At 38.6% G+C, this 15,445-nt stretch overlaps 1 protein-coding gene across 1 annotated transcript in view; it reads left to right on the top strand.

Annotated features, from left to right (window-relative positions):
* The first annotated feature begins 1,188 nt into the window (after positions 1-1,188).
* Positions 1,189-15,445, top strand: part of LOC145981192 (nuclear pore complex protein Nup205-like) — a 241,218-nt gene continuing 226,961 nt past the window's right edge. Inside the window, exon 1 of the mRNA XM_083114313.1 lies at positions 1,189-1,336. Coding sequence (XP_082970439.1) covers positions 1,318-1,336 — 19 coding nt within the window. The 5' untranslated portion in view covers positions 1,189-1,317. The remainder of the gene's footprint in view (positions 1,337-15,445) is intronic.

The raw sequence follows: 15,445 nt of genomic DNA, 5'->3' as shown, positions 1-15,445 counted from the left end.
TATATGTATTAAATACTAATGTATTTTTACATGTTTAGTAATTTACTTTTATATTTAATAACATTATAAATATTAATCATATAGGCTCTTTCTTCTCAGTTGCTTGGTAGAAAATTTGAAAAGTTTCATGCACATACATAATATATATGTATAGTTTGTGTATGTCTGTGTAGACCACAATCTTCTTGCCCCCCCCCCCCAAAAATCAATCTTCAATGATTTCGCGCCCTGGTAGGGTATGTAGCTGCCTGGCAAAGTCCTCATTCCGTAAATTCACGAACTGCATGAAATCAGAAAAAGACATATATTCCCCCCTCGTTTTCAGAAAACCTGTTTCACAACCCACCCCTGTCCTTTCTGTGGTGAAGGACACTCCAGTGGGACAATGAATCTCCCCCCCTATTTACTGCGAGCAGCAAAAGAAGACGGCCGCGCCATCTACTGGCCACCGATGGAAATGCAATTTCAAAGCGCAGCGAGGTTTAAATTTAGCTTCCACTTCTATTACCTAACTTTTCTATGGTAACATGGCGGCGGCTTGTTTTCAGCGCAACGCTAGCCTCCCAACTTTGGAAGTCTCGTTTCTGCCTTAAACTGGACGCAGAGAAACGCGAGAACTTGCAGGGGTCATTTTGCAGGGTGTAGTTTTTAAAATTGTTGTAAAAAAATTGAGTGGAAATGTCCATTGTCAATCTTGTCTAGGTACCTTTGTTTCTCTAAATCACTCAAAAATTTCAAGCGTTTCAAGTGATCCACTTTGTTTCCGATCTTTTATAAGAAAATATGGTCGGTGACGATATGTATTCCATTTGTTTACATTGGAAAATACGTCAAACCGGAAGTTCTTTCCCCGCCTCCTATATTTCACAAGATCAAGGGTGCGTACGCCAGTGATTTGTTGATTTGAGAAAATAGGACATTCTAGAAATAAATGTTGCGTATCTGGATTTTCATTACCACATTTGCAATTTTCTTGAGTTTTGAGTTGACATTGATCACATATGGTAGTGATTGCTGCTACAACATTCTCAAGCATCCCCATTGGCTGGTAGCTTTTTTTGGGGGGCTGTAAATAATCTGTGGTTCGGTTCTCTAGAAGAAGTAGAAGCAGATGTAATTCCACAGATTAGATACATAAGTAAATGCCGTAATAAATAGTCTGTGCTTACTCCCGCGTTTGTTCTGTTCGTATGCGTGTTTAAAAATTGTGGGTGTCCCCAGTTCACGTAATTGGTAATTACAACGTTTTCCGTGTGATGAGAATGAATCATATGCTTCCTTGGAACTACTAATTAGTCCATTGTCTGTATATTAGTCATGGCATCTGAAAGTGAAGGTTTGTATAAATAATATGTACACTTTTTAAATCGTTATCATGCCGGGTTTTCTTGTATGCAGGACAACTTATCGGCATATAAGATACTCATGTTAATGTAACTGTTACTTCTCTATTCTATTCAATTTAAGTGCGTTTTGAGGTTCGAATATCAAGTAGATGTTTACTTTCAATACGGAAGAAAATAGACAATCCTTGATGTTGAAGAATTTTCGTTATGAAGTAAGGTCAACAATTTCTAGACAACTATTGCGGGGCCGTTGATCCACTTACTCCCTCAAGAATTATGTTGAATTTTAAATTTTTATCCACTTACTGCGTCAAGAATATCGACATTTCTCTCCGGAAATCATCCCTCCCCCTCTGATAAAAATTTCAATAATTTGGGTATGACTTAAGATGACCGGACCCCTCTCCGATTGTCTTCATATTTCACATACTTACTAATTGAGGCCTGCTAATGACGAATCTGAAGTTGAGATTTGTTAGAAACTTCTAGAAATTGCAAAATAATTGCGAACTATTAACTCTAGCCCCACGAACCATTGACGTGTGGTTAGGTTAGGCAAACATAGTTAAAATTTGGTGTCGTGGTAGTATCAGGGGTAAATATGCGATATCGCCCGGACGGATTTCTTCAAATTTACAGAAGAAAGTACTTACTGAGATGAGTTTCTTTAGCATTCTGGGCGTTTTGGAGGTATTTTCTTTCATGGAAAGTAAAAACTTCGTATTTGAATGCTGCCGAACCAGATTTAATCACTTTTTACGTAAGAAATTGGCATTGCCTGCCACATTATGCCGTTGTTTCCAATGTGTGTGTGGGGTGTGAGGGGTGCTTGTTCCACGTAGTGCACCCAATAGTCAACCTCACTTCCACATAGTACACCCTGGACTGCAGACTAACGACGCTCTGGCGACTGGCCCCATGGCCAGTATAATTTTGTTTGTGTTGTCCTGTGTTTTGTCCTTATTTGTGCTGAGTGTTCTTTGCAGCCTCGGCTTTTAACGAAAGTCAGAACATTTTAACATTTTATGATTTTAATTAAGCAACCTTAGAGTTGTTATGTGAAACGGTAAGGGGCTGGACCCTGTATAGTGTGACGGGTGCAAAATAGCCTTAGTGCTGACGCACCCAAAATTTTAAAATCAAAAATAAAAAATCAAAACCATTGTGTGCGTGCAGATGACGAGAGCGTTGAAAGTCATGAGATCTCTGAAGTCTTTCCAAACGTGCCTTCTTTTTATGGAAATTTCTATTTTTAACTATGTTCGCCGCGCTTTCTTTGTCGTAAACACGTCGTGGTGTTTCAAGAAGATGATCATCAGCAGAACATGCAACAACTCATGGGTGAAGAAATTCCAATCCATGCAGAAAACATCGATAGGGTTTGGCGTAATGTCCGGCATTGAATTCCAGTGTTTGGAAAAAGAAAATATCACTTCACACGATATTTGCTAAGAGTCTAGTTTAAGTCCTTTTCATAAGGAATATGTGTCATATATCGTTGGGTACTAGTTTACTAGGTACTACTTTACTATACCGGAGACACCTATCAATGATTTATTTCGCAATTTTTTACATTGCTAACGTACTGTTCTGCAGTGCGGAACATTTCTTTAGGTGAAATAATGAATTTCTAACGAAAATAATGTCTATTTCTTACATTAACTGTACTTACTGTTGTTCCTTATTTCCCACAAACCATCCACGGGCAGCCCCCAAAATCATCAACATTAGCCCAAAAATTCACGATAGCCCCACGAACCATCACGGGGACGAGATATGCCTACTAGGTTAGGTTAGGCCTGTTAGGTTAGGTTCCAGTAGCACTCCTTTCGTTCAATTTAGGATATACGGACAATACAAGAGCGTATTGTGCTCTCGTGCAGATATCAAATAGCGGCAGCAGCAATAGCGCGTCGGAAAGAGATTTTCGTAGAAAACCACATGCATTCGCATTAAAATGGATCAAAACTACATTCCCGAACATCAACAACGCCACAGAAAATCATATGTGTAATTACTTTCTCACAGGCTAGGTTCCATTAGCACTCCTTTCGTTCAATTTAGCATTTACGGACAACATCAGTTTTACTCGATGACGTGCAGAAAGCAAATGGTGGCAGCAGCAATAGTGCGTCGGAAATAGAATTTCGTAGAAAACCACATGCATTTGCATTAAAATGGATCAAAACTACATTCCCGAACATCAACAACGCTACAGAAAATGATTTGCGTAATTACTTTCTCCTGTAAATTTGAAGAGATCCGTCTCTGGTATAGTAAAGTGTTACCGTTTACTATCCTTCGGACAGATTTCTTCATTTCTACAGAAGAAACTACTTACCGTAATAAGTTCCTGTAGTATTGTCTAACATCTGGAAGGTGTTTTGTGTGATGTGGGAATGTTTCATAGCGGAAATTCAACCATTGATGCATATCCCCACGAACCATTCATACATAGCCCCACGAACCATTTCTGGTAATGTTAGGTTAGGTAGGGTTACAATAGTTAAAAATTGGTTTTGAAAAAAATATGCGTAGCCCCACACACCATTCTCGCATAGCCCCACGAACCATTGACACATAGCCCCACAAACCATTTGCGGAAACGTACGTTCTTCAGTTACAAAAGCACTTTTTTTTAAAAAAAATGATCAAAAAAACGTGAATACACGTTAAAAAATGATCCGCGAAGCAGATAGGTAAGTACAAATGTCAAAAATTGACAAAACTCAGAAGTTATAGGTGTCCGAAGGATAGAAAACATTTACCTATCATTGGAAAGGTTATTGTAAAAGGAATTCAACAAACTAAATCCCAAGGCGAGGAAAAATTTCCTGGAGGAGAAAATCGAGAAAAACCAATGTCCGGAAATGCATGATTGAACGTACTGAGGTCATATTTTGATGATGAAGCACATATTTAGGGGTGAAATGAGTGCTAATGAAACCTAACCTAACAGGCCTAACCTAACCTCATAGGCATACCTCGTTCCCGTGAATGGTTAGTGACAGAGAGTGTAAAAAGAAAAACTTACTTACCCTACGGATGCCGGAGCGCAGGCTGTCTGCTAGCATGGTCAAACCTAACCCAACCTTACCGTGCATGGTTTGTGGAGTTAACATGAAAAAAAAATTGAAATAGTATGTAATTTTCCGTCATGAAGGTTTGAAACACTGCTTGCGCACTGAAAATCGACAGAACACAAGCTGGTGCATCATGACGCGCGATGATCCATTACAAGTGCACGCCATATTGTCTATTACAGAAGCTGAAAAAGTAAGACAAATAATCAATCGTAATATGAAAAGTTGACAGTATTTTATGGAAAAAGGCATAACTTCACCTTAAAGAATGTTCCGCAAGGCAAAATAGGTAAGTACCAGTGGTAAAATTAAGGAAATGAATGAGTGAAAGGTGTCCGGGCGTTATTGCATATTTACCGTATCAGGATCTAGATATTGCAAAATAATTCCGACCCATTGATGCTAGCCCCACGAATCATTGACGTGTGGTTAGGTTAGTTTCGGTTTGGTTAGGCAAACATAGTTAAAATTTGGTGTCATGGTAGTATCAGGAATATATATATTTCCTTGTGAAACAAAAACTTTCGCGAAAATCGACGCTTTCCATTCCGAACACCTTATTTTAGTTTATTTTGCAATTTCTAAACGTTTCCTACAACTTTTAACTTGATTCGTGATTAGGAGGCCTCAATTAGTGAGTATATCAAATATGAAGAAAATCGGACAGGGGTCCGGTCATCTTATGTCGTTCCCTTCACTTTAATGTAGAACATACTTTTTCTGGGTTTTTGATGATTATAAAAAGTAATTAAGTTCTCTTCATAATTAAAAGTCAAAATAAATGGCCCAAGTTTTTTTTGTTTATTGTGATTTCATCATGATACAAAATCAAAGGATCCCGGCAGGGTCATTCCATGCCAAACCATGCAATGGTGGTTGCATGACCATTTTAGAAAACTTTCATTTTTAGTACATAGGTTTGTACATGTTTCTAGATATCAAAACCAATGTTGAAAAAAAAATATTGTCTCTAGTTCTCCTGGGGCAGCCATTTTTCCAACATGTCGCATGGCTTTTTTTGCCCATGTAGCAGTATACAGAAACCTTAATATCTAAAAAACCATTAAAGCTAGAGACCTGAAACAAAATTCATTTTGTAACTTATGAAGTATACTTCCTATGATATTCAGATATGTTTTGCTTGAAATTGTTTAAGTACGTAAGTACGAAAATTATGGTGGAAAATGGGGTAACAATAGTTAAGAAATTGCATTTTTAAGCCCGATTTTTTTAATGAAGGGGTTTAGTCTAAGGCTTGATTTTTTTCATGTGTACACCTACCTGCAGGGTGTCTGTAAATAAAATATCAGTGCTTAGAAATGCACCCCCTTTTTACAGCATGGGCTCAAACATGGCCGTCCAATGAATTTGGAGTTTTCGGGGTTAAATATCTGATGGGTTCCCTTTAAAAATTCTGAAATTTGGCACATAGGAAGCCCTTCATGAACCTAACTCTCAGTAAAAATCTCAACTTTTAGATTCAACTTGTTTTGGTCAATATGAGGTAACGTATGTCACCTAATTTCTGACGTTGCAAAGTAAGGTTAAACTACATTTCATACTTAGAATAATGAAGTCTTTTGTTTTTGTTTTTTTAAATTTTGGTTAATTGAAGCCTCAGAAAATATAGTAACATAAGGTTTTAATACTTGACTTACCATAAATTGAAATTACAAGGTATGACAATTGAAAATCTGTGAAATCTCATTGCAAAAGGTTTGATTTATTAGGTACCAATGGCCAGTTTGTGTTGTCAGCTCCAGTTTCCTATTCATTCTCTTTGTTGAATCAGGCAGAATTCTTTGTTCTTTCACTAAGTTCCTAAGTAAATTATATCAGAAACTTTCAATTCATCACATATATTTTTTCTTGATCAAGTGGTAGCAATCAAACTGATGATTCTGACCTTTTCAACATTAGTTTTTGCTAATTTACATTTTTCTTCTTATAATTTCAATTATATGATTGTACTGGCCATGTAAAGGATTTTCACACTTGCCTTTCTTTTCTTCAGTTCTAATACTTTGTGGAAAAATACTTTCCAGTTTCCTTTGCACTCCTTGTATGATGTGAATATGTTTCGAGCAAGAGCACTTTATTGTTTTTCTGCAATCAGCCTCCTCAGTTTTGAAACTGGACACACATCAAAAACAGAACAGACTTCATGCATTTCCTTTAGTTTTTCTTGTGTTGACACAATGACTTTCCATTCTGGCATTTAAGTGAGTCACTTGCTCTAGATATGAAAATTTTACTCCAACATGTCAGGCATATTGACTTAACTAGTATAAGGCTTACCTGACACTTTTCTGCCTTACCATATGATGTGAATTGATTTTAAAAATTCTCTTAACCTTTTCTTTAAGTGGTAGGCACAACATACTTTACCCTATAAAAATCAATTTTCAATGGTATTTGCATATTGTCTATAAGCCTGTAGTCTTGACCTAAGAAGTTTTGACTGAGTTAAGATTAATTAGGTCTTTGGGAACCTTACCAAAAGTGTATTTGTGACAGTCCTCTCCAGTTAAAAATTCTACAGAACACTCCATTTCCAGTCACAGATAACGATCATTCACAAGTCACTACTCTCGGCACATTAGGCAAAGGAAGAATCACAGCAGAGATTGTCCATGCACAGATCAGTTTCAGGCTTGCCTTACATCCTATCAAAACATGTCTCTGAATCTTCTGCTATGCATGACTCACATCTACTTCAACAAATGTCTTTTCTTGAGGAATATATATATATATATACACCAGGTGTATAAGCTTAAATCTGCTGTTTGCTCATAGATGGCGTTAGTGAGCGTATGAAGCTACCATGGGCCCGCCATACCTGGTGTTTGTATGAGTTGGACATCTGCCAACACGAATCAGTGCACATCGTCAGCATGTGCAGACAACAACAGACAGTGTTCCTGTGGTAAGCATGTCTAGTTTTGTGTCAGAAAAAGAGCATATGCGGGAAGCTTTGCTTTTCTGCTCTGCTTTTCTCTGCTGCCGAATCGCATCGAATGCTTGTGGAGGCCTATGGTGACAGCGATGTATTGGAAACAACGTGCAGGGATTGGTTTTGTCAGTTCAAAGACTGCAATTTTGACCTGAGCAACAAGAAGCGTGAAAATCGGCCCAGGAAGGTTGAGGACCATCAATTGCAGGCTCTTTTGGACGAGGACAATACCCAAATGCAAAAGATGTTTGCCGAGCAATTGGGTGTTACTCAAGCAGCCATTTCCATGCATCTATGTACCATGGGAAAGGTTCAAAAGTTCGGAAAATGGGTGCCGCATGAATTGACCGATCGGCATCTGGAGAGACGCCAAAACACATGCGAAATCTTGCTTGCTAGACAAAAAGAAAGTCTTTCCTGCATCGGATTGTGACTGTCGATGAAAAGTGGATATATTTCGAGAATCCTAAACACAAGAAATCGTGGGTTGATCCCGGCCAACCATCAACATCTTCCTCGAGACCAAATCGCTTCGGCCGGAAGATGATGCTGTGTGTTTGGTGGGATCAACAGGGTATCGCCTACTTTGAGCTGTTGAAACCTGGTGAAACTGTCACTGCCCACCGCTACCACCAACAACTGATCAAATTGCACCGTGTTCTGTGTCACAAAAGGCCCGATTATCAACAAAGGCATGACAAGCTGATTTTCCTCCATGATAACGCCCCATCGCAAACATCAAGACTGGTCCAAAACTACTTGGAGACACGCAACTGGGAGGTGCTACCCCATCCCGCCTATTCACCAGACCTGGCCCCTTCCGACTACCATATGTTTTCGTCGATGGGCCACACCCTCGCTGAGCAGCACTTCGATTCGTATGCAGACGTCTGAAAATGGCTTGATGAGTGGTTTGTCTCGAAAGAGAAGGACTTTTTTTGGCGTGATATCCACAAATTGCCCGAGAGGTGGGCAAAATGTGTAGCTCGTGAGGGCAAGTACTTTGAATAAATTTCTTGTTGCTTTCTATGAACAAACCATGTGTTTTTCTGGCTACAAAACAGCAGATTTAAGCTTATACACCTGGTATATATATATATATATATATATATATATATATATATATATATATATATATTCTACCAGCTTTCACCCTCCAAAATAAAAAGCCTACTTTCAGTGGAAGTGCCCAAGGATGGGTTGGTTGGGGGTCATAATCCAATACCTTTAGCCTAGTATTCCATAAACAATTATGTCAAAGGCAGGATAATGTGGCAAAAACAGGGCTTTATTCTTAAAAAGTATATGTGACCCCATCCCCTCCCTTTCAAAATTCCTGAGCATGCCACTGCCTATCTGAAGCTGCATGTACTGCTGCATTTAAAAAATGTGAGGGAGCTCAGTTTTGGAGCTGACAATACCAACTGGCCATTGGTACCTAATAAATCAAACCTTTTGCAATGAGATTTCACAGATTTTCAATTGTCATACCTTGTAATTTCTATTTATGGTAAGTCAAGTATTAAAACCTTATGTTACTATATTTTCTGAGGCTTCATTTAACCCAAATTTAAAAAAGAAAAAGAAAATACTTCATTTTTCTAAGTATGAAATGTAGTTTAACCTTACTTTGCAACGTCAGAAATTAGGTAACATACGTTACCTCATATTGACCAAAACGAGTTGAATCTAAAAGTTGAGATTTTTACTGTGAGTTAGGTTCATGAAGAGCTTCCTATGTGCCAAATTTCAGAATTTTTAAAGGGAACCCATCAGATATTTAACCCCGAAAACTCCAAATTCATTGGACGGCCATGTTTGAGCCCATGCTGTAAAAAGGGGGTGCATTTCTAAGCACTGATATTTTATTTACAGACACCCTGCAGGTAGGTGTACACATGAAAAAAAAATCAAGCCTTAGACTAAACCCCTTCATTAAAGAAATCGGGCTTAAAAATGCAATTTTTTAACTATTGTTACACCATAATTTTCGTACTTACGATGCAATTTCAAGTAAAACATATCTGAATATCTTAGGAAGTATACTTCATTAGCTACAAGATGAATTTTGTTTCAGGTCTCTAGCTTTAATGGTTTTTGAGATATTAAGGTTTCTGTATACTGCTACATGAGCAAAAAAAGCCATGCGCCATGTTGGAAAAATGGCTGCCCCAGGAGAACTAGAGACAATATTTTTTTTTCAACATTGGTTTTGATATATAGAAACATGTGCAAACCTTTGTACTAAAAATGAAAGTTTTCTAAAATGGTCATGCAACCAAATATTTTAAAATTGGTTGATTTGACATGGAATGACCCGGCACATAGTGGTTCGGATCCCACTTTGAAACTGTAGGTTTCCCGATTAGCCTTACTGTGCATAAAGTGGACTCAAAACAACAAATCAATCAATCAGTGTGCTACGAATGCAATTTTAACATGATTTGATTTCGATTTACCTCTGTTAACACATACTGCGGAGTTTTAGTGATCACAAGTCAGATTTGATTCTCTTAGAAATTTTAACTATTCTTGTCTAACCTAACCTTGCCGGAAATGGTTTGTAGGGCTACCCCTGAATTTTTGTACACATCTGGGGGATTTTAACAACAGATTCGTGATTAGAAAGCCTAATTTAGTTAGTATACCAAATATTAACGTAATTAATTAACAACATAATTAACGACATTCTCTATATTCTTCATTCATACCTTAAAATAAAGTTCCTAGATGCATTCAACTAAGGTTCCGATTTACTTCTACATTAATTTTCACTAGTCTACTATACTTACAGTCGCTTGTCAATGGAAAATACATTTCCCACAGGAAGTGCGCATGCTTTTGTAAGGTAATTTTTTTAAAAGTTTTTTCTTCTTCTTTAAATAGCCTATAAATAACTTTTTTTCGGAATCCAAACAGTGCTCATTACTTTAAGGAAGGTTCATATTTCGTGTGATAATGATTGCCAAATTCTACACAATTTGTCTTCCTCCTAGGAGAATTTGAAAAAAGAATCATAAAACAATCAGAAAAGTTACCAAATTTACGTTATTGTCCATTTTGATAATTCACGGTAAAAATTTACTTTAGTTCAAACACCTATAATATCTTCGTTTCGTCAATTTTTTACGTTTCTACTTACCTATCTACTTCGTGGAACATTCCTTAACATGTATTGATGTTTTTTTGATCAAAGTGATTGCTTTTTTGACATAACGAGTACTTCTTTCTCATAGCCTTATCTCTTGCCTCAGACACAATATGGTGCATACACCTTCCTACATAATCGCGATTCATGCTTGTCTTTTGTTGATTTTCATTCATTATGCACTGTTTCAACCTTCGTAACCCGAGAAATACCCGTGAACAAAGCTCATCTGATGTATTTTTTTTTAAAAAAGAATTTCGCATTTTTTTTAATGAAGGAAATGTAATGTTTCGTGGCGCTATCCGTGAATGGTTTTTGTTTCGTTTGAAATTTTTGAGTCCAAATTTACCACCGATTTCGGGCTCTGCCCCTGGTGTAGTTGACTTACCGCGGCCCCGCCTCTGCTCCGGCTACCTGGCTTTCTGTAGAGAGTTCCTGTTAAGGGCATGTTAGAAAATGGCCGTAGTCACCTGCCCCCAAATGAGCCCGAAAGTTTGAAGAAAACAGTTTCCAGGATACGGAAAACTTACCTGAATTTCACCACGCATCCACGACACGTCATATTAGGCATATACCCACAGCCCATTCCTTCTAACGAGTAGCTTACATTCACTGCCACATTTTCGACATTCCTTTCCTTTCTTCATGATCCCGTGTTCAATTAAATTAAAAAATCCACTGGATCTTCCACACCCAGTACGAATTTCACAACGCATCCACGACACGTCATGTTTCTAACTTTCGTTGCAAACACAGACTGTTCGAAACACTGGATACCCAATCAGCATGAACAAAACGCAATCACGACACGTGATGATGTACGAAGGTGTACGCGCCAAAGGATATTCTCCGTCGGAGCATAAATTTTCAACGAAGAACATGAATTTCCGCTATGATACATTCCCACAATACACAAAACACCTTCCCGATGTTAGACAATGCTACAGGAACTTATTACGGTAAGTAGTTTCTTCTGTAAAAATGAAGAAATCTGTTTGAACTATAGTAAATTAGTACCTAATTCACTGCTGGCGTAGAAAGGTCATTCATCACCATGAATAGGATGATGACAAACTTTAGAAAAGATGGGTGCACACAAGGTACACTTGAAGCTTCAATGAGGGTGTCAACTGAAGGGAATTAGGAACCCGCAGACAGTTTCATTGATGATGCCATCCACAGATATGCTGTAAAAAAACCTTGATGCATTAGTCTCCTGTAAATTATTCTATGCTATATTATTATTTTATTCATTCTCATAATCCCATTCATAAAGTGATAGGTCGTTGTTGCCTTGTAATTCAAGGGGTCCCAGGTTCAATACCCGGTGGAGGCACATAGTGGTTTGGGTTCCACTTTAAACTGTAGGTCCAGTCCCGATTATCCTTACTGTGCATAAAGTGGACTTAAAACATCAACTCAATCAATCAATCATTAAAATGATAGTTAATTATATCAAATTACTAGACCCCATATTTTATGTAATATCAAAGTACCAAATATGTAACAATAATTGATAAAATATGTACCGAAATATGTTTTATCAAACGGATATGTAGCTAAATATGTAGTATCAAATAATATGTAATATTAACCCATGAGGGGTCACGGGGGTAAAATTACATGAGGGTTCGCACACGGTGGATTAGACTGTATGTAAAAAAAATTAACAAAGAAGTACAAAATGAGGTTTTTATTTATCGTAATCTAATCGCAAGTTTAGTATATAGTTTTACTTTTAATGAATAAAACATATTAAGTTTGCTCATTCTAATGAAACAAATGAATCTGTATTTTCTTCCAAAATCGAAAGTTCTAAACCACTTTAAAACATGAAAAAATATACGTATGCATGAAAAATCTATGTATGAACAAAAAAAAAATGAAAAAAAAAATACTTTAAACATCTGTTTGTTGCCTCGTGCCTGGGAGGTGGCTAACAAAATTGTTTGCCTAAAACTGGGAAGACAGTGAATGCTCCAAGCAATTTCTTTTTCCTTGCCCGTATACTCAGGCCCTGCTACAACATTTATTTTAGTTTTCAATATTTTGGTTAGGCAAAACAGGTCCACACTGTTTTCACTTTTAATGATATTGTTAAATGTTTTGCACGTGTTTCAACTGTGACAGGGCGAAGGCAGCTTCAATGTGATTAGGATTTTGTGGAGGAATATGACCTGGTGCATGATGCGTCTGTTGTCAAGAGTTGTTAGGTTAAAATATCTGAGAAGGCTCTCACGGGATTCGATTTGAGGGTAAATACCATCTATTGGGTTGGTGCGAATGAAATGTCCGTTTTGACGTCTGGTGGTAAACTCGCCTCAACAACACAACACTGGGATTGACTGAGGTCACGGGTCTAATGTCATAAACTCTGTATACGTGCAGCAAACAAGCTGGAGCACCCAGACAGTCGGGAGGCAGTGTGATGCTGAACAGGGTCGTCTGAAAGTGCACCATGGAGAACATACAATTGCGAGTGATTTTTCTTTACGAATGTAAACTGGGACATTCTGCTCCACAAGCCGCCAAAAACATTAACAGTGCTTTTGGGCCTGGAATGGCAAATGAACTCACCATTCACCGCTGGTTTGTCAAATATCGTTCTAGTGATACAGCATTGCAAAATGAGCCCCGTGGCCATCGACCAACATCATATTCTGATGAGCTCCTCAGGAACGCCATGGAAGCGGACCCTCGGAAAAGTGTTCGTGCCATTGCAGACGAGTTAGGTATACACCATACCACTGTCGTTCGGCGGCTCCGTGCGATCGGTAAAGTGAAAAAGTTGGACTCATGGGTACCACATGATTTGACACTGGCCAACAAGACTCACCTTATGGAGGTGTGCAGTTCTCTGAGTGTAAGGAATAACCGGGATGGTTCCCTGCATCGGATTGTCACTTCAGATGAAAAATGGATCTGCTATGACAAACTTAAATGACCAGGACAATGGTTGGATCGTGATCAGCGTCCAGGGTGGTTTCCGAAACCACCTCTCCATCCACAGAAGGTGTTGTTGCTGGTATGGTGGTCTATGGTGGGTGTGATCCATCATGTCTTTCTCAGGCGAGGTGAAACCATCAATGCACATCGTTACAGTGCTGAACTTCATGAAATGCACCGCAAACTTCTCCGTTGCATCCTGCAATGGTCCACACACATGGTGTCCTCGTGTTGCACGACAATGCTCGCCCACATGTTGTGCAAAGGACGGTGCAGGCTCTCCATGAGTTGCAATATGAAACCTTCCCTCATCCAGCATATTCTCCCGACCTCTCTCCCACTGACTACCATCTCTTCCGGCATCTCGATCACTTCCTGACAGGGAAGACCTTCGCTGATGATCTGGTGCTGCAACATGCCGTTGAGGAGTTCTTTGCGTTGCAGACTCCAGACTTCTTTCGCTATGGAATCAAATGGTTGGTTGAGCGATGGCAAGAGTGTGTGGCTGCAGACGGCGACTATTTTGATTTAGGTATTGTAGTTTTGATTTTTTTGGCCTTTGGCAATGACGAACCTGGGCCGGACATTTCATTCGCACCAACCCAATAGTTTGTACTTTACGTGCCTTAAGAATTTAATTTGAATTTGTTCTATTTTGTGTGTCGTGCTGGGTTTGAGGGTGCCACACTATGCTTGCATATTCAATCTTCGCTCTAACGTAAGCATTATAGAGCATCATTAAGCTTTCGATGCTTTTGAACTCCTTGCATGTACACATTATAAATCCCAGAAGTCTCTAAGCCTTGTTTGTTATGAAGTTAACGTGTGAGTGAAATGTAAGTGTAGAATCAAACAGAACTCCTAGATTGTTGATTGTTTCTACCTGTTTATGTGTGTATTCATAGCATTCCGGACCATTTACTATAATATATTATACTACGCTATATTCAAGTTGCAATGTTGTTTTAAGTGCTCAACACATTCTTCTCAAAAGTGCCGATTTAAATTACCTCAGACAGGGTTTTAATCTACCCAACGATTGGTCTTCTATGTTGAGAAACGATGACTGCATTTTAGCCAATGTTTTTAGATTTTTGAGAAGAGCAGGTCTTTTCCATTGTTTCTGAGGTAGTTTTCAACTATCCTTACCTTTTTTTAATGTGTTGTCTTTGCAGGTCCATTTACAACCTGCATTTTTAACCTTTCTGAAGGGGCTTTTTACATCCCTATTTTAATTTTTGCGGTAAGGGTTATAGTTAAGGAGATCCTCCCTGCATACATTGAAGGGTGCAAAGTGGCCTAATGTAATCAATCTTTGATCACGGTAGATCTATTTCATGAAATGATAAGGAATATACAGATGTTCTCTGCTCCACTTTTGTGCTTGTCTAGATTTGACACTGAAGGTTTTTCTGGATTTTAGAGAACGCATGAGGGCTGTTCAGAAAGTTCTAAGAATCGGATATAAAGAAACACACACAATATCAGAATGATTGAGGTTTTATTTTTCAACATAATCTCCTCGAAGGTTAATGCACTTCTGCCAACAACCTCCCAACGTCTTGACACCAGCAGAATATGTGGATTCGTCCAGGTCTGCAAAATAGTCTGTCACTGTGGAGATGACGTCTTCATTGGTCTGAAATTTCTTACCACCCACTGCTTGGACTGCTCTTTTGTCTCAGGTGTGTAGTGATGAACCCAAGTTTCGTCCATAGTGACGTAACGCCACAGAAACTCTTGAGGATTCCTCTGGAAAATCTCCGAACATTCAGTGGAAATCACTGAGCGAATGCAATTTTGCTCCGATGTGAGCAGGCACCGAAAGCTTCCTCATGCCCAACTCTTCAGTGAGAATGTGGTGTATTCGGTCCACTGAGATGTCCACTTCATGAGCTATCTCCCGCACTTTCAATTTTCGGCCAGCCAGCTCCATATCATGGACTTTATTCATTGTTTCTGGTGTGAG

This window comes from Lepisma saccharinum, chromosome 29 (genome assembly GCF_977018435.1).
Source record: "Lepisma saccharinum chromosome 29, izLepSacc3.1, whole genome shotgun sequence".
Lineage (NCBI taxonomy): Eukaryota > Metazoa > Arthropoda > Insecta > Zygentoma > Lepismatidae > Lepisma > Lepisma saccharinum.
This window is presented reverse-complemented; position numbering and strand designations above follow the sequence as displayed.